The sequence below is a fragment of the Piliocolobus tephrosceles genome, chromosome 7 (genome assembly GCF_002776525.5).
Source record: "Piliocolobus tephrosceles isolate RC106 chromosome 7, ASM277652v3, whole genome shotgun sequence".
Lineage (NCBI taxonomy): Eukaryota > Metazoa > Chordata > Mammalia > Primates > Cercopithecidae > Piliocolobus > Piliocolobus tephrosceles.
The window spans coordinates 135,529,786-135,555,754 of NC_045440.1; the positions used below are offsets into that span (position 1 = coordinate 135,529,786).

At 35.2% G+C, this 25,969-nt stretch overlaps 1 protein-coding gene across 1 annotated transcript in view; it reads left to right on the forward strand.

Annotated features, from left to right (window-relative positions):
• The window catches only part of EFR3A (EFR3 homolog A), a 97,062-nt gene that overhangs the window by 23,729 nt on the left and 47,364 nt on the right, over positions 1-25,969 (forward strand). The window contains exons 2-5 of the mRNA XM_026454564.2: positions 13,540-13,616; positions 17,770-17,897; positions 19,495-19,645; positions 23,007-23,128. Of these exons, the coding sequence (XP_026310349.1) occupies positions 13,540-13,616; positions 17,770-17,897; positions 19,495-19,645; positions 23,007-23,128 (478 nt within the window). The remainder of the gene's footprint in view (positions 1-13,539; positions 13,617-17,769; positions 17,898-19,494; positions 19,646-23,006; positions 23,129-25,969) is intronic.

Below are 25,969 nucleotides of genomic sequence, written 5' to 3' on the forward strand. Positions count from 1 at the left end.
AAAGCACTAAGTGCAGAGCTTTGTGGCAGTGACTAGAAATCTTCCTCTAGGTTACTGTTCCCCAAACTTGAGAACTCCAACCATTAAAGTGTTGTCACACTCTACGTCAAAAAATTGCTGCATGAAAAGTTAAATGTTGTTATTTTTGGTGATTATTTGGTGCTAATATGATTTTAGACACAAGTGAACATGGACAGCAAAATCGGTATAGCATTACATGGTTCTAAGGTGGTCATCCATATACTCATATACAAAATGAAATAGCAAGACATTTTTTTAGGAACCACAATGTGTGTGCCAATCAGTTACCAGCTATCAGTTAATTTTTTGGTGTTGAATTTATTCATTTACAATTTACAACTTCTTTTATCTCTTCACTTACTGGAAATTGAATTATCGTTTATTATTTTAGAAAAAAGAAAACAAAAAATTAAAAAGTGAGAGTACAAGAAGATGAGTGAGAAGAGCCCTTCCCTTATGAAACTACCTGGAAACAAGTTAAAGAGCAGATACAGATGTGATGAACTATGCAAGCCTTGTAAATTCCCATCCTTTTAGAACTTCCTGTTCGTCATGATTTTGAAAGCATTGGTAGTAATTCTGCAGCTGTAATCCTAAAATTGTCTGCTGACTATGAAAAATAAAATCTGACAACTAGAATTTTTTGAATTTTAGTCTTTCTAGTTTGGGAACTTCTTGAAGACATACATGTTGCAATCCTGGAACTTTGCATGTAGTAAATACCTTATAAACCTAGTTGATTTGTTGATGAGTCATGACATACATAAAATGTTCTTGGAATGTCTCTCCTGTAAGAATGCCTCAAATGTGGAACTTTTGTTACTGTGTGTATTAGAAGAATAAGACCATTGCCCAACTCTTGATCCTGTTAGAACAAATCTCTGCTTTTCTCATATGTTCCACATTAAATGCTACATGAAGGGTGGGGTTTCTGCAGACATTATACAAATTTTTTTCTTCAGATACTTATCTTCAAACTTTCCTTTTGTTGTTATTCTAATCAATTATTTTATCCTTCAACATTTACTAGGAATTGTAAAATGTAATCTTAAATTCTGTTATTTAGGTAGAAGACTTACCTTTCCAAAAGCTGATTAAAGTAGCAATAAGTTAGTAACTCCTCGTAAAGGAAATTTTATATTACCTAAATAATAATCTTGTTGTAAACTGTGTTATCAGTCTCTCTTTTTTCCATGTCAGATGTGGTCTATAGAGCAATGATTTTCAATCTGGGTATTCTGAAACTGCCACTGTTGTGATTTATTTTGGTCACAATATTTAGTCCGTCTTGAAATTTTAAATTATTTTATTATAAAATCATGTTTTCCTTTTTACTTACGTTTTAAAATGTTCCTAATTTCTTTTTCTGATGTTTCCTGATTACTGGAGCATTTTTTAAAGTCCATGTATCTTATCTGTATAATTGGTACCTTTGTAAAAAGTACAGTATTTGAAACATTATTCTTTGCGTTTTCTAACACTATTCTTTTGTAATTTTCTTTCTGTTTATTCAGAGGTCTTCTCTTTCTGCTTTTATTGTGCTGATCATCCCTTAAATGTTTCCTTTCTTTGGGATACTCTAAGTCTCTCCTATGTGCCTTTAGTGATCTCAGCTAATCTAGTTGCTTTTGCTATCACTTAAATGCTTTTGTTTTTTAAATTTGTTTCTAGTTTAGATCAATTGTCTGCTACAGGATATCCCACCTTCAAGTTTACCTCAAATTTAATATGTGCAAAACAGAATCATTATCTCTTCTTGATATCCTCCTTTTACCCCAGAGTATATCCTCTTGTGTTTCTTGTTGGTCAGTGACACCGCCATCCAACCAGTTGTCCAAACTTTCCTATCCCCTCCTCTTTACCTTCTATACTCAGTTGTTTCCAAGTCAACTTCCTGTGAGTTTGCCTAGGCGTTTTTCTCATGTTGCAGAACTTTATGCTTACTTTCAAATTAAAACCACATTGTTCAAACCTCTAAAGAGCCTTAATGTGACTCCTTTTGCCTGGGAATGATAATCCTCTCTTCTTTGCCTAATTTCTACTTTTTCTTCAAGACTTAATTTAGTCATTACTTCTTGCAGAAAGGTTCATTATCCCATTAGCTATCATCTCATAGCAACCTGTGATAGTTGTTGTCACAGAGATAATTCTCTCTGTATGTGATTATCTTTTCCCACCAGATTACAGCTCCTAAAAGGCCAGGGATTATGGCCTGTATTTGTATTCCCTACATTTAGTTTAATGCCTAGGGCATGGTAGGCTTCACTAAATGCTTGTTAAAAGAATACATGAAATTAGGTATTGTTTTTCCCAATTATATGTATTTCTGAGGCACATCTGTTTTTTGGTTTTCAGAGTGTAGCAGTTTCACCTTTGTCCCTCTCTTGAGTTTAGAACCAACTGAAATGTAGAAATATAAAAGTCAGTCTGATACAAGTCAAAATATCAGTTTTACTACTAGTAAAGCTGGGTTGGAGAGTGCATCTTGACCTTTGTCCATTATCAGTCTTTCTGTTACTTTTTCTGCAAATCTAAACTTCCCAGTGGTGTATCTGAGGGACACCCCAAGTTAGCAGAGCAAACACATTGATCAAGCCTTTTGCAAGGAAGGCACATTGATTCAAACTTCCCTGTAACCCCATAGAGATCACGTAAAGATGCACGCTTCCAGACCCAAGTATGCTTATAAGCAGGAAGAATGAATTGCAGACTGCAGATCTGAAGGAGAAACTTTTAAGAGTTTGTTTATTCATTCATTTAACAAATAGATATTGAGCTCTTACCATGTGCTGGATAGACATTGTGCAGATGGTGCAGATATAGATTTGATGCTTGTGTTTTAGAGCCTACTAGGTTCCTTTTTCTAGACTCATGAGTAAAATAAGTCACTTTTCCTCTCTTATAGCAGAAGGCTTCTCTAGGGAAGACAGGAACAGGTGAATAGAATAGTTTATCCAAAGGTATAACCTGTTCTCTAGTCATTGCATGTAAAATAAATCCCAAGGAGTAATAATTTTAAGAACACAATGGAATGAAATACAGAGAAACATGTTAGCACAATCTCAAGAAAAGAGAAAATTTCAAAGATCTGGTCATGTTTTAGAAAAATGTGGAAAATTTGATCATGATAATTTCACTTTTCCTTTACTGAACTTGAAATACTTGGCTTAGGATTTTAAAGACCATTTAGTCCTGATTTATTTCTGATGTGAGTCTGCCAAGTATTCATTTATTCAAGTTACTTAAGAAATCTACTCCCCAATGAGGTCTGGTGGCAGCATTTGAAAATAATAGGGAAATTCTAGTGGTCTTAGTCACAAATACCAGCTCCCTGTTGCCAGTGATAAGTCTTTATCACAGCATCTCCTGTGAAGTCTTTTCTGAATGTCATAGCATTCATTATTTTTCTCACTCATTTGGTCTCCTGGTTCTTTATAGTGCTGTTTATGATTCAGTCATTATAATATATAAGATGATCTTATGAGGTGCAATCTATATTATAACGTATCTATTGCATGACTTAGATAAAGACAGTTTCCCAAACACCTGAGGTACACAAGAAAAAAAGGTGATATGCTAAATTCTCTACATCGCTATACAAGGGGAGTGGTTCTCTAGAGCAATGGCTGCCGAATGAACATGTTATGCCCAGACCGTTTGTTCCCCAAAGAAGACCACCAGAGTCCAGAGTCAAAGCCAAACGGCAAGGATCTTTTACTGCAAGTTCGAACTTGGTCCCTCCGCTTCATAGCTTACAGGAGGGCCTGGAACAATGCGTGCGCTCGCTTTTTATAGCCGGATGTAAACAGGACTTGAAAGGTTACAGAAGAACAAGGGAATTCTTTAGGTTACAGCATTACAATTGGTTAACATAGTAAGTTATACATTTAGCAGTTATCTATTGGTTCTCGTGCTTTCAGTAAAACTACAAACGGCTGTGTCGTTATCAGGGATTTTTCCAGGTGGTGTTTGTACCAGGAAATTGAGAGATATATGGTGTTTGTACTGGGCCCAGGAAATTGAGAGATATATGGTGTTTGTACTGGGCCCAGGGCTGAGGAATGTGCCTGATTTCTATCAAACCTGAGTGTGCATGAGGGCCGTGGTGGGAGGGGAGGCTTATTTTTAGAAAGAGGAATTCTGGTATCCCATCCCAGGGATTGATTCAGAAGGTCCTGGGTGGGGGTCAGGGAGTATTCTCTTTTAAAAGTACTCTAGGAGATTCTACTTCAGAGGGCTCACAGGCCACCCTTAGAGAAGCATTTTACTATGGAAACATAGTTTGCTTTGATTGTATTTATTCCAAGGTAACCTTGTACAATTAAAGAATAAATATGAACAGTAAGAGAAGATTTTTATGAATGTTGATTTTGTTAGGGAGTTAGAAGTGGTGGTAATTGTTTCTTAGAGATGTGTTAAATGTTAAAAGTTTTTAGACAAATCGGTATAATTAGGTATATATAATTACACCCAAAGACTGAGGGTAAATCCAGTCATTTCCTGTTGTTATTATTTTGTTTGCATCTAGCTTTGTTTTTAGTAAAGGAACTATATATTTTGTTTTCTGTAATATTGATTTCTTACAATCTTGATATATATTAAACTTCTTGATACCGGGAACCAGTTGTATGAATATTTGCAAATTTCACAATGCCTATCTTAGTGCCTTATATGTAGTAGACATTTTATAAAACATTTGCATGACAAATGTTGAGTAAATGAGCTTTCTATAAAAATTATTTGATGCACGGTAAGTATTATGGTTATAGTTATTATATATGAAAAAAAGCCAGGTAACATCTTAGGGTTTTTCGTTTGTTTTACTGGTCTTCCATGTTACTCTTTGTCTTTATCTTTATCTGCCCTGACTGGATTGTTGCTGCTTTTCTTCATTTTGCAACTGTAGCCGAAAATTTGACTATTTGATACCTTTAGACATGTTCCAATATGCAGGAGAATAAGTAGGATTATCCTGGCTCCTGGTTTGCCCAGGATGGTTAAAGTTTATGCCACTGGTCCTGGCATAATTAATAATAGCACCCCCTAGCCACTCTCAAAATGCCAAATTATGTAAATTCCTTTGAAGCTTGAAACCATGTAAATAAGTGATTTGCAAATTGAATTCTTGCCTTCACATATTCTTGCCACAATCCCATTTTTTTGTTGTACTAATGTTATTGGTTCTTTCTGTATTTTGATTTCTAATTGTGAACATTTTGGAGATCCCCTAATTTGAGGTGTCCTTATTTTTTATGAGAATTTTTCTGTTTTGTATGTGGAATTTTTAATTTACCTTAATAGTATTTTTGAATTACAGAAGGTTTTGGTTGTCTCAAAATAATTTGTTCTTTTAAAGTGGTTTAGAAATGAGTGACAGTTCCTGGGTCCTTAGCTTATGTTCAAGCATTGATATAACAAAAGCAGTTTTCAAAAAGACAGTTTAACAGTGCTCCTTGGTGTTTCATGAATATTTGTTCAGGTTGTTAAAAGTCCTTTACAGGAAATATTTAGCTTATAAATAGGCTAATCAAAGGGAAGCTGTTCAGTTTCTTTTGTCCTCTTAGTATTAAAGGAAGCTGTTACCAGAAACACAGATCTCAGTTTTTAAGGTAAAATACTCCTGTACATAGCTTTGTTACTTTGTGTATTTACCAAGATTTTCTCTGAGACATGGAAGTAATTTCCTATAGAAAGCTCCAAAGATATTGATTGATTGGTTGAAATGCACTCTAGAAATGGAAACTGTCTCCATAATGACTTTGCCAACTGTTTTCCCTACAAATATAGGGAAACACTTTATTTTTGCCAACAAGTGCTTTTGTTGGACTGCATTTTAGTAGGACTCTTAGAACATGTTAGTGCTTAGTACTATTGTAAATTCACTCTCAGTTCTATTATAAATTGTGGATAATCTGATTTGCCTTATGCCTTTCCTCTGTTTTTCTTCCTCTTAATTATGATCCCTAACATTTATCTTAGACCACTACGTAATTACTACCGTCCTCAAAAACATATTAATTATGCAAGGTAAATTTCAATGTAATAGTACCATGGTTTGCATTAAAGAAGAAAGTCACTGCTTACATCTTTTTTTAAAAAAATTACAACAATGAAAATGTTCTTTTTTTAATTCTAAGAGTACTACTGACATTGTAGAAGACATTAGTCAATCTTTTATGTATTAAAAAAGGGAATCACATACTGTTTCAGTTTTTATTTTTGCATCATCTGATTACTTACCTCTGTAGATTGGGACACTGAGGCAGTATAGTCTCCTTGCCAAGACTCTGCCAGCTGAGCACATTGAAGATGGTCTGTGACATGCGGGGTCCAGGGATATGGTCTTGAGAATAGGTATGAACCATGCAGTGTTGTACAGTGGTGGGGTAAAGGTATGAGTACTTTTCTCTCCTGGTTGCAGCTCTGGTTTCTCTTACATCCATTGGGTTGTTTCCTATTTTGCAAACTAAGCCAGGATCAGATGAAATGAAAAGGGAATTATATTATCTGATTTTAATATTTGTGTTTTTTTTTTCCAAATGATGATTCTAGAAGCTTTTCCAATGAAATCTCTCCGAATAATATTTTCCAGAAGCCAGGATTACTCTGTATTTTATTGCTCTAGTCTTTGCGTAACTCTGCTGAGTAATATTTATTTTTTTTCCAGTAAATATGATAAAATACAGTCAAGTTAAATCTAAATGTAAGTCTGTAACTTGACTACTAATAAGTAGGATAATGTCTAAAATTAAAACTTTTTACCTTAAAAATTGTAATAGTGGGAAAAAATCAGATACAGGGTATAAACCAGTTAGTTGCCTCAGGAAAAAAAGGTGCTGTTTTATTTTTTTCTACAGTTTCCCAGAATTGTTTGGAGAAGTGTACAAGAGTTTTGTCTGTGTTATGCCTATTATAGAGCAAAGTATTGCAATGTAAGGAGAAGACCATCTTTTAAAACAGAATTGGAGCTTTAATTCCATTTATTGCTTTGTTGTCCTCTTTTTCCATAAGGTTTATGTGCCTAGGAATTAAAAACAAGTAGTGAAATTGAGAATGAAAGGAGAGAAGGTTTACAATTATATGTGGAAAGAATCGTGTAATAAAATACTCCTCTAATGGATTAAAATCCTTTTAAAAGGAACACTTTTCTGAAGATAAGATTATTTTGTTCCTTTTCTTTTGACCCCATATCTAATTAGTCACCAAACTCTTTTCATGTTTTCCCACTTTTCTTTCAAAGCTCTGGGACACTAGAATATGCATTTTGTTTTTCCCATGTGCCATCCTGCCTAGTGTTGCTTGTGTTGTTCCATTTGATTACAGTTGTCCTTCACTGTCTCTAGTTTATTCCTTTTAGTTCAGTCTTCCTCGTTCTTCAAGTGAGTCCTCAGTATCCAGTTCAAGTTCCATGTCCTTGGTAAAACCTCTTTTCACTTTAGCCGGAAGTTGTTTTCTCTCTCCTCTGAACCTCTGTGGTGCTTATGGCCGTGCAGTCTATTTGACATGGGAGAGTTTTTGTCCTAAATGTCCAAATTTTGTTTCAAAACTTAATTTTTAAACCTTTGTCTTTTAAAGTATGTAGTCACCTTTTTAAGTCCTTGTAGTTGTCATTTGTAGCATAGTGTGCTAAAATAACACCTATATTACAGGCTTTATATATGTGTGTGTGTGTGTATATATAAATACAGAATTATATATAATACGTGTGTGTGTGTGTATTGCTCTTGTCTTTGGGTAGCTCTGCTGAGTAATATTTAATTTTTTTCCAGTAAGATAATATGCAGTACACATACATCTTTAGCTTTACTGCATATGACATATATGTGTATATACACACACATACACACACATATTATATGTAAATTGTTTTGGTACCTGGAAAGGATATGTGTGAGTGGAACTGTAATATTGCTAAATATTTTTGATGGTATGAAGTAAATGTCTTGTTCTCACATCAACTGAATGAGTAACTTGACTTTTAATTGTAACCTTGCAGGGAATATATGTGAGGCAGACTCTTTTAAAGGGTTTTGGACACCACAGAGCTAGAGTTCTTGAAGTGGTTAATTTTAGAAATCTTCTAATAGAAAGTCTGTCTCTTTTCACCTTGATTACTGGTGGCCTCTGCTAGACCTAAAAATAAAACATGAATTGTTCAAAGTGATTCATTTGACATTGTCATCTGTCTGTTGGAAAAAATCATATCATTCTGGCACTTATTTAGTGTTTTATGGTGGGCAGTGTACTTTATTGATTTTTATAGCATATAGGAGCAGATGTTAAACTCACTTTATATTTTGTTGTCCTTATTTATTTAGGAAAAAGCATTTTTATAAATGTCTGCTTTATGCCTGACATGCATAACAATGAGTAAGATATATGGGCTTTGCATTTGAGGGATTCATATTCTGGTGGTGAAGACAGACACATATATGTAAATAAGAGCGGTAGATTGTTACAGGTGCTATGATAGAAATATATAGTGAGGGCATAAAGGACCAAAATCCAGTAATCATAGGCACTGTCATTTAAAAGTGTGAAATCTAGTGAGCCATACATATGTCAGTGAATTTCTATTATGTTACATGTTAGAATTAAATGAGGGAATTGCTATATAGAAGGTATAGATACTATTATTGTATGCTTTTATAGATTATGACACACACTTAATTCAAAGCCATACAGTCAGTTTCCATAATATTAATACAATCTAAGCATTCTTCATCTCCAGTGAACAGTGTTACTAACTTAGCATTTTTGTTTTGGAAGACAGCTTTATCCCAAGTATAGCCAGTGGCATGGTGGCAGTTAGTGGTGGAGACATCAGTATTTCCAGTTAAATTATCATTGAATAATATAGTCCCTTGAAAGTGGAAGTTGCTTATTTTTAAAGGGGCCTTTTTTTTTTTTTTTTAAATGATCCAAGTCCCCAAATTTATAGAGTTGCATAGGAAAGCAAATGTCACAAACCAGAAGTACTCACTGGTCAACCAACCACTTACCGTATTGGTTCCCAGTATTCAGAATTCTCCTAGTACCTTTGAGTGCCCACCTGCCTAATCCCCACTATCAGTTTCACCTTGAGGTTCTCTATGCAGCTGCTCAAGTCCTTCTATGAATGCCTCTTTGAGGCAGGATGGATTGGAAATTAGCTCTAATACCTCATTATTGAAGGAGGAGGATGTTTCCTCTTCTAGAGGTCAATTGGCATCACTACTGTTTAAGGACTAAGAGGCATTGCTGAATCTATATGAGAATGATGTTAGGGGAGCAAAGGAGAAAAATTTTCTTGGGGTATCAAGTAGAAAAAACAAACTGCTTGCTTCTTTACTATACTGTCACAACACAGAACACTTCTGTGATCAAATGTGTGGGAGATTTTCCCCAAGCACTGAGCTAGCAGTTCCCCAGCTGGGTGTCCTCTAACGTAATTCAGTTCTTAGTAGTATTTACCTGGAGGTAGTGTCACAGCCCACAGGTTGAGGGCTCTGTCCCACAGGACTGCCTCCCCCTTGCCCCCCTCCCCCCCAGCACACACACACAGACACACACACACACACACACACACTGTCTCTCTGTCTCTTTGTCTCTCTGTGTCTCTCTCAAGATGCCAATTGGAAGCCCCAGGTTGTTTTTCCTGTGCTTCTGCCAGCTGTAACTCAGGATTCCCACACTCCCTCCTTGGGCTCAGCTAATTTGCTAGAGTGGCTCACAGAACTTAGGGAAATACTTTACTTACATTTACCAGTTTATTATAAAGGGGATTAGGAAGGAGACAGATGAACAGCCAGATGGAAAAGATACATAGGTCCAAGTATCGGAGAAGGGGTGAGGAGCTTCCAAATATATTCTCTCCAGGTAAGTCACCCTCCAGGAACTTCCATGTGTCCAGCCACCTGGAAGCCCATCCACACCCAGTCCTTTTGGGTTTTTTATAGAGGCTTCACTATAAAGGTGCGATTGATTTAAATCATTGGCCACCGGTAACCAACTTAACTGTCAGCCCCTCCCACATCCTTAGAGATTAGGGGTTGTGGCTGAAAGTCCCCACCCTCTGGTTATGCCTTGGTCTTTACTGTGACTAACCCACACCGGAAACTATCCTTGAGCCCCCAGCCATCAGTCAACTCATTCGTATGCACAATGACACTTAGCACTTTGAAGAACCTAAGGCTATCAGAAGCTATTTGTTAGGAAATGGGAAGACTAAATATGTATTTCACAATATCACAGATGTCTTTAAAGAAATGTTACTTCAGGAGTATGTAAAATTTGCTCGTAAAAAAAGAGCATATTAAGTGTGTTTAGGTGGCTTCTACACTCCAGGCGTTTTTTATGTATTATTAATTTAATACCCTTAACTGCGAGAAGTAGGTAGTAAGATTTTCCTGTTCACTGACTAAGGCTCAGAGAGCTGTATTGAATAGATTATTCCTGAGCCTATGTGTACACTACTATAATATTCAGCCTGGCACTTTTTTGGTTATAATTTATCCACTGTGTCTGAATTCTGTTTTCCCAAAGTTATCCCACTTGAGCCTTCCTATTTCATATTTTTCTAATGTGTCATAATCAGAGTTCTGAATGCTACATGCTATAGGGGGAGAATAGTGGATAACTTTCTCCTTTATGTGCTGGAATTAATTTATTTTTACTGCTAATAGTATTTATTGAATATTTCCTAGGTGACAAACACTGCAAAGGCACTAGACATACAATTGGGGAAAAGAACTGCAATATGGAATTAAATTTAAAGGAATAATTTACATTGCTTAGACGTGCCAGTTGTTGGAGACTTTCTGTGATATGCTCATCTCCCTCTTTTTTTTGGGGGGAGGGAAGAGGAATTTGGGATGCGGTCACAAATATATTAGTTTTAGGACCTAAGTGAGTTTGTTGGAAGGGATCAGAAGCTAGGATGAGGGGGAACTGAAAGAATGCCTTAAGGAAAGGGGGTATATGTAGGCTTTTTTTCTTATTTAACCTGTATGAAAAACCTACTTTTATTAAGCCAGCAATATAAGTACTTTAATAGTATCTTATTTAAGCTAGTTGGCTTTGCTAGCAGAACTTGATAGGGATATTACCAAGTTCTTGATAGCTTTATATTTGATGTCAATGACAAGTTAGATAAGTTCCAGTACTTTTGTGCCCTCTGCTAATTAATTAGAAGTAAAGTGAACTAGGCACTTCCTCAACAGCAGGTAAGAGGATCTAGAGTCAGAAAGATCGACCAGAAAATAGTCTGATACAACATGAAGGACTATGTCCAGGTACCTGCAGCTGAACTCGAAAAGCCTTATGAATTTACTTCAACAAGGGAGTCAACTACATTTCTATACTTGAGTAGGTCCAATGATTTTATTTTACTTGTGATATTTGTAAGTAGAGTATTCTTATTTACTTAAAAGTCTATATAGTAATTTCTTTTGTGATTATCATTGCCAATTATTTAAACCTTATATTGTCTTTGATATAATTTTATAAAAACCTGAAATTGTAAATTAAAAATTTCAACCTATATGCCTTCTTTATAGTGGGTAGTTTTTTATTTTTGGTAAGTGGTCAAAAAGGTGTTTTTGTTTTGTGTTGGCCTTCCCGAGAAACTCACGGTGGTCATTTATTTCCCTGTATGACAATGCATCCCTCATCTGTTAGGCACACACATTTCTGCAATTATTTTCATTGGTCATGATTTATAGAAAGCTAAAATATTTAAAATAATTTAGAAATTTGCTGGTACTTGAGTTTAGTGTGGCAGTTACTCTTTGAAGTCATCAGGTCTGGGTTGGAATTGCAGTTCCTCAGATCCTCCCCAGCTGGGTGTTACTGGACAAAATTGGCCTCTCTAAGCTGGCTCCTCATTTATTCAATGGAGATGATCATGACCCTCAGAGAGCTGCTAAAGGAGAGTGAATAGTATTGTAACGTCCTTAGTACAGTGCTGCACATGTCATCTTCAGAAAGTGGTAATTGTCCCTCCTGCTGCTGATATAGTTACAGTTGTAAACCATATGTAAAATTTGTGATTTTTAAATTATGGGTTTACAACAAAGGTTTTTATGCTATTGGAAATCCTATCTTAAGGGCCCTTGATCATCATCTGCTTGCCCTGATTGTAATACCCTTCTTACTGCATTACTAATAATAGTTACCATTTTATTGAGTGTTTGCTTAATAAGAGCTTTATATACAATTTTATTTAATTCTCATTATTATGAAGAAGACATTATTACATCTATTTTTACTGATGGGGAAACTTGAGTGTAGTAAGACAACCCACCCAGCCCAGCTGGACAGAGGGAGACTGATTCGCTTCAGATCTGTCTGTTCCAAAGCCCATGTTCTTTAACCCGTGGCTGTCCACTGGACACTTCACCGTTTGCTTATCTGTCTCTCCTGGTAAACCTAAGCTTCCCAAAAGTGGGAACTGGACATTGTTTGCATTCCAAGATTACATTTATATTTCAAGCTCTTTTAAACTAAAAGCAGTTTATAGTGTATAACATCAGAAATGTTAATGTAAGTGAAATGTAATAGCTTATTAAGAATCTTTCTTATTGAAAATAACAGCATTTCCCATTCTGACAGAAAACTTGAAGCTTTAGGACTTGTTTTTTAGACGTATGGCCAGTCTCTGCCATGCTAACAATTTCAATTTACTATATTTGGCTTTGCATTAGTGTTCACTAAGTACTCACTTAATCTTCTTTTCAGGTTATAAGCTTCTTTCATCATTGCAATACAGGACCTGGCTCAGTGCTTGTGTGCTTAATACATATTTGATTTTAATTTATTTCAGTGTCAGTATTAATGTTGATCTGAAGTATTTTTAGATTATTTCAGTTGTTTGGAATTCATCAGCGAGCAAAACAATGATCCCTGCCTTCATCTGAGTTTATGTCCTGGTGAGGGTGCACAGATGAGGACCAGTAACCACAATAGAAAGTTTATTTAATATGTTAGGTGATAAGTGCTATGGGAAAAAGAAGGTAGAGCAGGGTAAGGGTGGTCAGAGAGGCTTAGATGAAGAATTGAAGAAGGTGACAGAGTTATTACAGCTGTTAGTAGATACTTGGGCATGCCCCAGGCAGAGGGAACAGTGAGAGCCAAGATCCAAAGGAGGGAGCCTAGCTAGTTAGAATTAGCAGGGAGACCACTGTGGCTGCCGTAGAGTGGATTGCGACAGGTGGGTGGGGTATGACGGAGCTGTGGGGAGATGACATCAGAAAGGAGGTAAAGGGGGCATGGACGTTGTTTTCACTTTGTCGGATGAATTTGGCAGGATGTGTGTGCATGTTAAACAAAAATTCTTAGAAGCTGCGTGTCTCTGGAGTAAGGATAAGAAATTTAACTTACTCTTTTCTTAATTCCTGATTACATTTGTATATCTTTATTTGTGGCAGTTTGAATTTTGTATTTTATATAGCCCGTTAATATTCAGAAACTTGAATTTCCAGGTCAGTTTACAATATTAATAATCTCTATATTTCTTGATTTTTTTTTTTTTTTAAACAGGAGTATGCTGTTGCTGTTCCGCTTTGCGTCCTCGCTACAAACGCCTGGTGGACAACATATTCCCTGAAGATCCAAAAGTAATTTGATCTACATCTACTGATCCTTCTCTTTGCTGACCCATTCTGCCCCCCGCTGACCTCCCTAAGGTTTCCCTAATTTCGTTTCTCTACTTTTACCCCTACATCTCATCGTTTGTACTACTTTTTTTGTACTTTTCCTTTTTTAACTCTTAAATGACCCATGCTTGCTTGTCTAATTTTGAGATCCTTTTAGTAGATTAGGCAGAAATCTGGAAAAATGGATAATTGATATTCTTTTATAGTTTATATAGTGTCTAATTTAAGTAACACTGTCTCATTAATTTATGTTCATTAATTTATGAACCAGTACCAGATTAAACTAAGTGCTCATGATACCACTATGAACAGAGAGAAGGTTTTCTACTCTCATTATGCACATATATAAGTAAATTGGTAATTACAATTTGTTGTGAAAAAATATTGTACTAGACTAATGAAGTATGGGCTGCTACTGGAGTAGATAGGAGTGATACCCAATTTGGGTTGAGAAGAAAGCCTGGAGGAGATAAAATCTAAGCTAAGATCCAAAGAATAAATAGGGATTGTCCTCACAGTTTTTAGAAGAGAACTGAGAGGTAAAGAAAGATGGTTTCAGGCAGAGTTTTTCTTTTTGCTTAAGTACTATTTAATTTTTTAATAACAATTATTTTATTTGTGAAGATTACTGGTTTCAAAGCAACTGGTTGGGGTGATTTTGTTTCACATTGCCTCAACCTTTCTAAGACTGCTGTAGTCTCATGTTAAATGAATATGAACAAAAAAAAAAAGTTACATGGCTTTTGACTTCCAAAATTTGCTTTATTTTAAAATGTAACAACCTGTATAAAGCTTTTGGTTATCTTAACATTAACTTAATGTTGATATGTCTTATTTTTAACCAAATCTGTTTAAACTTTCAGTTATGTAGAGGAGGTTAATCAATTAAATATTATTGGCTGCCAGATATCCTGGATAATTTGTGACATATTAAAAATCCTGAGATACAGTACCTGCCTTTAAGGACCTTTCCATCCAGTAGCTGACATAAAGCAGAAACATACTAAATATGAAATTACAATGCATAAATCGTCAGTAAAGTAAATCGTCAGTAAAGTAAAGAAAGTTGTTGCCTCTAAAGCAAGGAGGTATCACTGTGAGTTGGGAACCTCCAGGAAGCATTCAGAGGAAATGAGATTTACTAAGCTTTGAAGGATGTATACCATCTGGAGAGGTAGACAAGATTAGTCTCTTTATTGCAAGTGAGGGGAAAGAGAAAAGACATGGGAAAGCAAGACATATATTTGAAGCCTAGAGCAAGTTATCCATCAGACTTCAAGCAAAGGTTTATATAACCTAATTTTAGAGTGTAAGGGTGTAATCATGTTGACCATGATTTCTCATTTGAAATTTCAAATGTTATCAGTTAGTACACTGAATATCCAAATAATTATTCTCCTGAGAAGTCTGGGATATATGGTTACTGAAGGTAAGGTGGAGGCCAGATTTTAGAGGATTGTGAATGACAAGCAAGGCCTCTCTTTAGTCACTTTAACTCGTAGGCAGTGAGGGAGCTTTGTACACTTGATCATTGAAATGACCACAGGTGAATTAGAGAAAGAATCCTTGTTTTTGGCAAGGATTTATATAAAATTTATTTAAATAGCAGTCTTTAAAATTAGATTTTAAAAAAGGAAAAGATCTGCATGAACCTTGAATACATATGGCAAACATTACTCAATTTGCCATATTTCTTATTTTTAATTTATTAAAACAAACAAATCTTGTGTTACGTCCATAATGGGTCAGACAGTAGGTACCCAAACGCAGAAGCAAACATGTCATAGTCCCTGCCTTGAAAGAAAAATCCAGTAAGGGGGACAGATAAACAATTTCTTAAAATTAGTAGCCAGATGATCTTGGGCAAGTCCCTTGGTTTCTCATCATGTAATGGAAGTAATAAATAGTACCAGTCTCATAATATTCTCATGAAGACTAAATGAGTTAATGCAGCTCTTTGCTCACTGTTGCTTTCCTAATGTCTATCATAGTGCCTGACACATTGTTGGCACTCAATGTTTGTTTAATGAATGAAAAGATGATCTGATAAAATATAATAGTGGCGATAAGTACTGTGAGCTAAAAGAACATGTAGTTGGAACATCTCACCCAAACTTGAAGCGGGGGTTGTTGGGAGGGTGCAGCACATTTTTGGAGGAAGCTAAGACCTAAAGGATGAGTAGGAATTATCCATGTGAACTGGAGAAGGGTTCCTGGGCAAAGAGATGAGTTGAGTGAAAGAAGTCTTGCACAAAAGATATGATTTGTAAACTGCGTGATTCTATTTATGTCAGATGCATGCTGATTCATAGTGATAAAAAGCAGAGCAATGGTTGCCTGAAGAGGGAGAAGTGGCCTGCAAAGGACATAGGGAATCTTTTGTAAACCATGAAAATGTTCTGTACATGTTGAACATCCCTAATCCAAAAATCTGAAATCTGAAATGCTCCGAAATCCAAAACTTTTTGAGCGCTGACATGATACTCAAAGGAAATGCTCACTGGAGCATTTTGGATTTTGAATTTTTGAATTAGGGTTATCTAAGTGGTTAAGTATCTGCAAATATTTCAAAATCTGAAAAAATAGCCAAAGTTGAAAGCACTACTGATCCCAAGCATTTTGGATGAGGTATCCCCAACCCGTATCTTATTTTTAGCAGTGTCTTCACAGTTGTATACAACTGTCACATTTCCAATTATATACTGTAAGTCAATGCAGTTATTTATATATGGATTATCCCTCAATAAAATTAGTAAGGGATTAAAAATATAGGAGAGACACAATTGTATTTAAATGAGGATGTGGAGGAACTGATACAGAGGGAGAGGTCGAAGAACTAGGAATAAGAGAGGCTAACTGATAGAGCCAGATCATGGAACGGTGTGTGGAAGACAGCTAGAGCAGAGGCAAACCAATTCCTCCTAGACAGGAAAACTAGATTCCTTCACTTTGCCTAGGGCAGGGTTTCTCAACTTAGGCTTCAGTTGACATTTTGGTCTAGATAATTACTTACTTTTGGGGGCTATTTTGCGCATTGAGAGATATTTAGAAATATCCCTGGCCTCTACCTACTAGATCCCAGTACCCACTTTCACCTGTCTATGACAACCCGTAATGCCTTTAGACATTGCCCTAGAGGGGCTCAGTTACCCCTGGTTAAGATCTACTGGCCTAGCAGGCATTGAGAAAGCAGGGATGTTTTGCCAGTAAATACTAATCTGATGGCTTCCACCTTCTCCGAGAAAGAGAAGAGCTCATTTGCTGTCTGAGAGAGGAGAGAGGCACAAAATAGCAAGTTTGAGGAAAACGGAGTAGGTGCAGAATATGAGGGGGTGACTCAACTAGGAAAACAGCAAAATAGCCAAAGAACATTGAGGGACCAGTTGAAGGTGAAAACACACATCTAATTTTTATTGTAGATTCTAACATAGTTTTCCCTTTTTCTCTTCTCACCTATTCCAGTATTCCTAAGCAACACTTACTTGGGTTATATATGGCCAAGAAACTTATGTGGTAATTGGGGAGAATGTATGCACCTGTTGCACGTCATCTTTTAAAAGGCAGCGACAAATGACCATTTTAGAATCCCATATCAGGGACCTGTTGTTGCTTTTTAAATATGTTGAATAAGTATAGATTCTACAGCTCTGAATACCTTCTCATTTATTAATTACAACAAAAACTTATAATGAGATCACTGACTTCTGAATCATTAAAAAAGCCATATGTTGACTATCGTGTAAGTAAATGAGTAAAACAAGCTTAATAACATTTCACATTTTTAAACTGAAACAAATTTTGTTCGAAATCTTTTTACATCTATATCCCATTGCCTAGATACTACAGATAATTGAGCTATGTCTCTATAAAGGAAGATGTTAAGAGTCTAATTTACTGTTTGTGTTTTACGTAAATGGGGCATTTAAAAAAATGTTTTGAAAGTTCTATGTATCCATCATGGTGAATATTAGCGCTAAGGAGGTTATGTGCAGAAGGGTTATTCATAAATACCATTTAATCCCCAATCCAAAAAGGGAAAATGTAAAGCAGGCAACACTGAAAAATAGAATAAGCATGAAAATATAATCTATCTTGTTATTCTTATTATTTTTAGGATGGCCTTGTGAAAGCTGATATGGAGAAATTGACATTTTATGCAGTATCTGCTCCAGAGAAACTGGATCGAATTGGTTCTTACCTGGCAGAAAGGTTGAGCAGGGATGTTGTCAGACATCGTTCTGGGTAAGGAAACTAAAGGCTGCTAAAGTAGTATCTTTGGAAAATTCTTTTTAGACTTTTAAATCATTCTATAGATTATTTTGCAGTTTATTGCAACAAAGATAATATATAGAGGATAAAACATTGTAATATTATACAAAGAAATGTATAGTACTCTGATAGATGCTGTGGCTTTTATTACTTTCCTGGTGGTCAGGTTTTGTGAGTAGACTATGTTAGTTTCCGGAGTTACCTTTAGCTTGTGACTATTGATTTTTGAGACTTTTCTAATGGGAAATAGTAGAAATTGACTCACTTAGTCTGTCAGTGCAATACTGTAATTTAAAAATCAATCTCTAAATTGAAAACAAACAGAAAGATCCTGTTAACCAGATGATTTTTTTTTTCCACACAGCTTCAGTTTTACCTCTCAGAGGAGTAATAAGAAAGAACTGTGTTAGGCTTAGATATCAAGGCCCAGGAAATTCAAGCATGCTGATTTGGAACTGTGCTAGCTATACTCCTACTGATAAATAGAAGTCTACCGTCCTACTATAGTCTCTGTGGTCGCACAAGAATAACTTTGCAATTTGGATTATAAATACTTTCTCATTCTGCCATTTTATGGTCCAAGTTTATTTGGAGTATTCTATTCTCCAAGTGATATATTAGCTTTCTGTACCTTTGCGTTGTTACCACTTAGAACATTTTAGTAAGTCATGGCACACATAGCTTTATAAGTTGATTGTTGAAGGAAAAGTGTCTAAAGACTGAATTTTAATTGTTTTTTAGATTTACCCTTTAAAAATTGATACATGATATTTTACATATTTATGGAGTACATGTACAGAATGTGTAAAGATCAAGTCAGGGTATTTGGGCTATCCGTCACCTCAATTTATCATTTCTGTGTGTTGGGAATATTTCAAGTCCTTTTCTAGCTACTCTGAGATATACAGTACATTGTTGCTAACTTTAGTCACCCTACTGTGCTATTGAATATTAGAACTACTTCTTTTATCTGATCTTGTAAGTTTGTATTCATTAATCAAACTCTCTTCATCCCTCCACACCCTGCCCCCCCAGCCCCACTTACATGCCCTTCCTAGCCTCTGGTGTCTGTCTGAATTTTAAGTACAAGATGTAAAATCTGATGAATTGTAAAGTAATATTTATGAGGTTTTTAAAATAATCTTCTGTTGCTGATAGTGTTTTATCTACTCATATTTAGACATCTAAGTAGATTATATTGGAAATTGTCACATTACTATAATAATTATTTTGGGTCAGATACAAGTAAATATGGTTGAAAGTCTGGAAAATAGAAAATGTCCATATTTACAAAGAAAAATATACACAAAGTTAATGTTAAAGAAGCTCAGATAGTTAAGGAGAAAATGGAGGAATACAGTGTATATTTTCTGTATACTTTGATAAAAGGATTATTTTATAACCAAGATATTAGTGCTGAGAATTAAGATTTTACTTAGGAGTTACTAAATTTGGATTTCTTTCTTCAGTGTATTTCAATAGAATTATTTCTGTTCTTCCAATGGAAAGCACTTAGGAGAATTAAGAGAGGTAGAAATGCTTTGACATTATTTTTCTCCTACGTATGTAGGTATGTTTTGATTGCTATGGAGGCACTGGACCAACTTCTCATGGCTTGCCATTCTCAAAGCATTAAGCCATTTGTAGAAAGCTTTCTTCATATGGTGGCAAAGCTGCTGGAATCGGGGGAACCAAAGCTTCAAGTTCTTGGAACAAATTCTGTGAGTAAAACTATTCTGTTGCTAAATTTATGCTTAATTAGCATATCTAGAATTAATTGCTTCTTAGAATGACTTTACCTGGTAAAGACGAATTCCCTGAATAGGGCATTTGAACAGTCAACACAAATGAAGATAATTAGAATACTTTGCCGCTCACTTTTTCTGCTGTTTCTTGTAAAATCTGTGGTATTAACTGATAGAATATCTGCCTGTAAATGAATACATACCTGTCATTTTTATTTTCTCTTGGTCTTGTATTGCAACACTCACTTTGTGTCCTACATTCCTTTTGAGTTTCATGCCTTTTCATTAATTAAGGTTGTTTACATTTTTATGGCTAGTATGAATAATGCTGCTATGAAGATTTGTGTACAGGTTTTTGTGTGGATGTATGTTTTTCATTCTCTTGGGTATATACTTAGTAGTGTAATTGCTGAGTCATGTGGTAACTGTGTTTAACTTTTTTCCAAAGCGGTTGCATTATTTTACATTCCCACCACCAACATGTGAGTGTTGTTTCTCCACATCCTCATCAGTACTTGTTATTGTCTATCTCTTTTTATTTTAACCATCCTAGAGAGTCTGAAGTGGTATCTCATTGTGGTTTTGATTTTCATTTCCCTAATGACTAATGGTAAAACTTTGCATGTGCTCATTGACTCTTGGGTATATTTTCTTTGGAGAAATGTCTATTCAAATCCTTTCCCTCCTTTTTTCAATTGTCTTTTTATTGTTGAGTTGTAAAAGTTCTTTATCTATTCTTGGTAAGAGTTATTTATCAGATACATAACTTAGAGATATCTTCTCCAATTCTATGGTTTTGTCTTTTCACTTTCTTCATGGTATGCTTTGAGTCACTAAAGTTTTGATTTTGATGAAGTTCAATTGCTTTTTTTTTCCTTTTGTTGTTGGTGTGTGTGGGTGTGTATGTGTGTTGAGGGGGTGGTGGACAGGTATGCTTTCAGTTTCATATCTAAGAAACTATTGCCTAATCCAAGATCACAAAGGTTTACTCCCATAGTTTCTTCTAAAGAATTTCACAGTTTAGGTTTGTATTTAATAATCCTTTTTGAGTTAGCTTTTTTATGTGGTGTGAATTCAGCATTCAGCTTTATCCACATTTTGCATGTGGATATTTAACTATGCCATTACTATCCGTTGAAAAGGCTATTCTTTTCCTTTGAATGGTCTTGAATGGTCTTTGAATGGTCTTAAAAATAAATTTACCATAGAAGTTAAGGTTTTGTGTGTTTATTGTTTTTTAGACTGCTTCTGAACTATTTCTGCTCGCCACATTCATTTTCCTCTCTCTTGAACCATTGTCCCTTAAAATAAGTTTGGGGAAAGCATACCTACTTTAAAAAGAAAATACAGTGGTAATATTTATTCTCTTGTCTTTAGTTTCATTGTATCACCTTCAGTCTTTCAGTTCCAACTTCTTCTCTGAGAAGCTTTAAGGCGTTCAACCTACATGAATACTGTATGTTTCCATTCAGAGTTTTAATAAAAAAAACAGAATCATATATTACCTGCTATTGTTTATGGATAACTATTTTCTGGTATAGGACAGGAAGAGGAAGTATACAAGATGCTGACAGTACGAATTCCAGAGTCTGACCACCCCAGTTTGAACTACGCCTGTACCGCTTTCTAACTGTATACCTTGAGCAAGTTATTGATTCTCTCCTTACCTTGGTTTTTCATCTGTGAAATGAGGATAATGAGAATACCAATCTCACAGGATTGTTGTGTGACATGAGTTGATATATATGAAGCTCTTGGAAGAATGCATGGCACTGTTATTATTGGTAGCAGGAGCATTAAATAAACCCTCATTCAAAACTCTTAATATGATTTTTTTCACTTACTTCAGCAGGAATATATTGGGTATTTCCAAATGCATTTAGATGATGTGACAAGCTTAGTTTCAGGCAAGGTAGCTACTTAGACTTCCCCGGTTTTGTTTACATTAAGTGAGGAACATTTTGGGGAAGTGGCTTACTAGCTAGGGGGAGAATTTTAGTATACATTTCCAGAAATGTCTTTCCTTTCACCCAGCAATGCCATTAGATTGTTTTAATGAGTCGTTTGGGCAAAAGGCCAAATTCCCCAGTTACCTACCTTAATTTGAGTGAATTTTATTAAATGAAATGCCGTATTATCTTGACCAACATTAATTACCTAGTATTTACTAGTGGTCTAATTTTCTTAGTGGTGCTGAGTGCCTTATGTTGTCGAACACGACCAGTACTAGTTTAAAATTTATTAATGGTCGTCGTACAGTTTAATTTGTTGACATTTTCCTCTTCATGCTAATGCCAACTCAATATGACAGTAATAGATGCAATGTATTTCGGTTCTCCTTTGTTTTCAAAAACTGTGCTGGATACTTTTTGTTTTTACCTCTTTTTTATTGTAAACTGTTTCAAATATAGAAAAGTGTGGAGCATAATATAGTATAGCTGTATACCTACTGATTCAAGAAAGAAAAATATTAAATAATATCAATAAATAATGTATAATTTTTGTTATAAATAATAATACATAATGGTAATACATGTTAATGCCATGCAACATTGGTTCATATTTTTAAAGAAATAATACAGTATATGCTAGATATTTTACATATATTATGTCATGATTCTTGAAAACCCTTCAAGCTTAGAAATATTATTTTCATTTTATAAATGAGGAATTACAGCTAAATAACTTGTCCAAAGACACAGTGAAGTAATGCTGTATATAATAGGGGGATTCAATCTTAGGCCTTTCTTACTTCAAAACTTGTGTTCTTTGTGCAATGATAAATACATTGTCATTATTATGGATTAAGATTTAGGGAAAGCATAGATTACGTTTCTTCTTTTTTCTTCCTCTTGTTTTCTAAAAGTTTATTATTAAAAAGTTTCTTTTGGATTGGGTGCAGTGGTTTATGCCTTTAATCTGGGTGCTTTGGGAAGCCAAGGCAGGAGGATCATTTGAGGCCAGGAGTTCAAGAGCAGCCTGGGCAACATAGCGAAACCCCCATTGTTACAAAAATAAAATTAAATCAAAAAATTAGACAAGTTTGGTGGTGCATGCCTGTAGTCCTGATGCCGTGGGAGGCTGAGGTGGGAGGATTAATTGAGCCTAGAAATTCAAGGCTCAGTGAGCTATGGTCACACCACTGCACTGCAGCCTGGGCAACAGAACAAGACCCTATTTCAAGAAAAGAAAGTTTCTTCTGTATTAATGTCGTATTTGATATTTTTTTGTTTCTTATTTTTATATCGCTTGTTAATATGGTGGTATATGAAATTAAATGTATTTGGTCCACACTTTCAAGAAGGTAATATATGTTTATATTATTTGTGTTTTTTAGTTTGTCAAATTTGCAAATATTGAAGAAGACACACCATCCTATCACAGACGTTATGACTTTTTTGTGTCTCGATTCAGTGCCATGTGTCATTCCTGTCATAGTGATCCAGAAATACGAACAGAGTATGTATTTTTTTACTTTATGATCTATAGTCAATAATTTAGAGATGAATATTGTGTTTATATGTTACATAATGATTAGCAGAGGAAACAAGAATATGGCTGAAATATGGCTTTCCATTGCTGTTAGAAGCTATAATTACTGACTGAAGTAGCAAAATGGGAATGGCTTTCCAGCTCACTAAAATGCAGTCTTTACTGTTGCCTGGAATGTCTCCTCATGCTCTGCTTACTCTGTCAGATCCTGTCCTTCTATCATTTCTTCCTGCTTGTGCTCTAATCCTGCCACGTGGGTCTCCTTGCCATTTCTTGAACACTTTAGTCACACTTCTCCTCAGGCCCTTTGGACACATTGGTCTTGGTCCAAAAAACAATTCCCTAGTGCCCACATGGCTTGTTACCTCACTTTGTTCAGATTTCTCCTCAAATGACACCTTATCACAAGAACCCTCCCCAGCCACCCTTTATTAATGTCACCCCTCTCATTCCATCCCTAGTTGTTTCTTGCTCCTCTATGGAATATAAATTCCAGGAGAGTGAGGACTTTGGTTTGAGGACTGCAGTATTGCCAATACTTTGAATAGGGCCTGGTACATAGTAGGCTCTCAGTTAGTACTTTTTGAGTGAATAAATAGATAAATGGAATGAATGTATGTTACTGAATCACTATCCATCTGAGGTTGTCATGACAACTATCTTGGACATTTTTAAACATTTCTTCTAGATGTATCCTACTAAAAATCTGGAGTCAAATATTTTATAAACTCAATCTGTAGGTGGATAGAATGAGAAATACAGAAATGAGAAACTTTAAGAATTAAAGTCAAAATGACTTTGGGAAACGTAGAAAGTAATTTGAGCGTTACTATCTTACATCTAAAAACCAAGAAATCAGCCAGGATTTAAAGTTACTGTGGGCAGTTGATAATCAAGATATAGAATGCTTTATAATTTTTACTTTTATTTTAAAATAAATAAAGGAATGTACAGAAATATTACTAGCTTTTAGTTAAACCATACAAGCTACAGTGCTGGTTTACATGAAACAAAAATAAGTATAAATGTTATTTTAACTTGGAGAAAGAAAGTTTAAAGGTGATTAAATAGTTATTTTCAGATATAAGATTTATTTTTGTCTGTGATGCTGGTGGTATAATTTTTGGTCAGTAGAGTATAGGCCATTTAGAGTCCTGCTATTTTTCCTTTATTATGAAGTGTAAAGCCTTCTCAGAGGTGAAAAACACTATAATTACCTTATAAGAATTAGTTTTCTGTTTGTCTCCGTCACCAGGACAATTCTTTTTTCTCTCTCTCAAGGATATTTTTTAAATGTTTATGAGACTGTTCTCTCTCTTGAGAGGCTAATAAGTTTTAAATGGGGCAAAAAGATACAAAGATTAGTTAAAGAAAACGGCAATTTTTTCAAGATTTTAACATTTTTGGTTTCTTTCAAAATATAGAAAATATCTGGAATGTAGTATGTTTTTTCTAAATATTTATCATTCCCTAGTGAAATATCTTGTCTTTTGAATGTATTTTTACCTGTTTCTCATTACTGCTTCCAATAAAAACTTTCAGATTTTCTGTAAACCAATGAAAGGACTTATAGTACGTTTTGCTAATTCTATGTCTTTCCAATATTATATCATATTTGAAGTTCCATAATACCAAAATTGTATTTGAATTCCTGTAAAACAAATGAGTAAACTAAAATGCTATTTAATATAAAATACTTAGTTTGATTATTTTTGCTTTACCTTAAATAAAAGCCCTTTTGATTTTCTTTAAGTATATTTATATTCTGAGTTCTAACTTAGATAAATCATTAGTCCCTTTATTTTTTTTTACCAAGCTCTTATCAAGTAGAACTCCAGGGGACATGGACAGTAGGAGATGGAGCTGGTAAATATTAGGATTTTCTTATTTTCCTTGAAGAACTGGTTCTCACTTGTAGCATCACAATCTTAATCTCTAACTCTGATTTTCTGAAGAAACTTCAGCTGTGGTAGAAATTACCACCACCATCACCATCATTGTCATCATCCTCATCATGGTTAGCAGCAACCAGGAACAGCTAACACTTAGTGCTTACTGTGTGCCAATTATTGTTTAACCGCTTTACATGAATTAACTCATTTAAATTACTCAGCATTTCTATGCTGTAGATGTGACAGTTGTTCTATTTTACTGATGGGAAAGCTGTAGAATTCCTTTTGGGGGATCATGGCTAGAATGTACTGATTAGTCTAGATGTTAGGTCTGGATAGGATGAAGCTGTGTAGCTGTAGTAGCTATTGGTAGTTACCACCAACACCACCCTTTAACCTTGAACAAGGGCACCACTATCTGCTGCTGCATCATTTAGGCTGCTGTCTCACAGGCATGGTACAAGTTTCATCTTGTTTGTTCATGTGCTCCATGCCACCTTGTGCTTGGCCTTCTCATCACCCAAGATGTAGTAGCAGGTATGTAAAGCAGGCACCTTTTGGAGCAGTGTTAGGCCTTGCCCACTGTGATAGCTGCACCAGAATCTCTCTCATAAATCTTCTTTATGTTTTAAAAAGTAGCATGTATAGACACAGCTTTGAAATAGGCAAAATTTGCCTTTGTGTCTTCCAATTCATTTTTTTCACCTGTTCAGTATCATATTACTGCCACCTCCCATTCTCCATCTGCTACTCTTGAATGCCTGCATTATTTTGCCATGAGGATGTAAAGCAATGTCACCTCCCTCCCCATATCTTCTATTCTTTAAACCTATTTACTGTTTTTGGAAGACTGCTAGGTAAACTGAATAAACATCTAATTGGTGAGTATTTTAGACAATAGAAAGAAAGGAAGTAA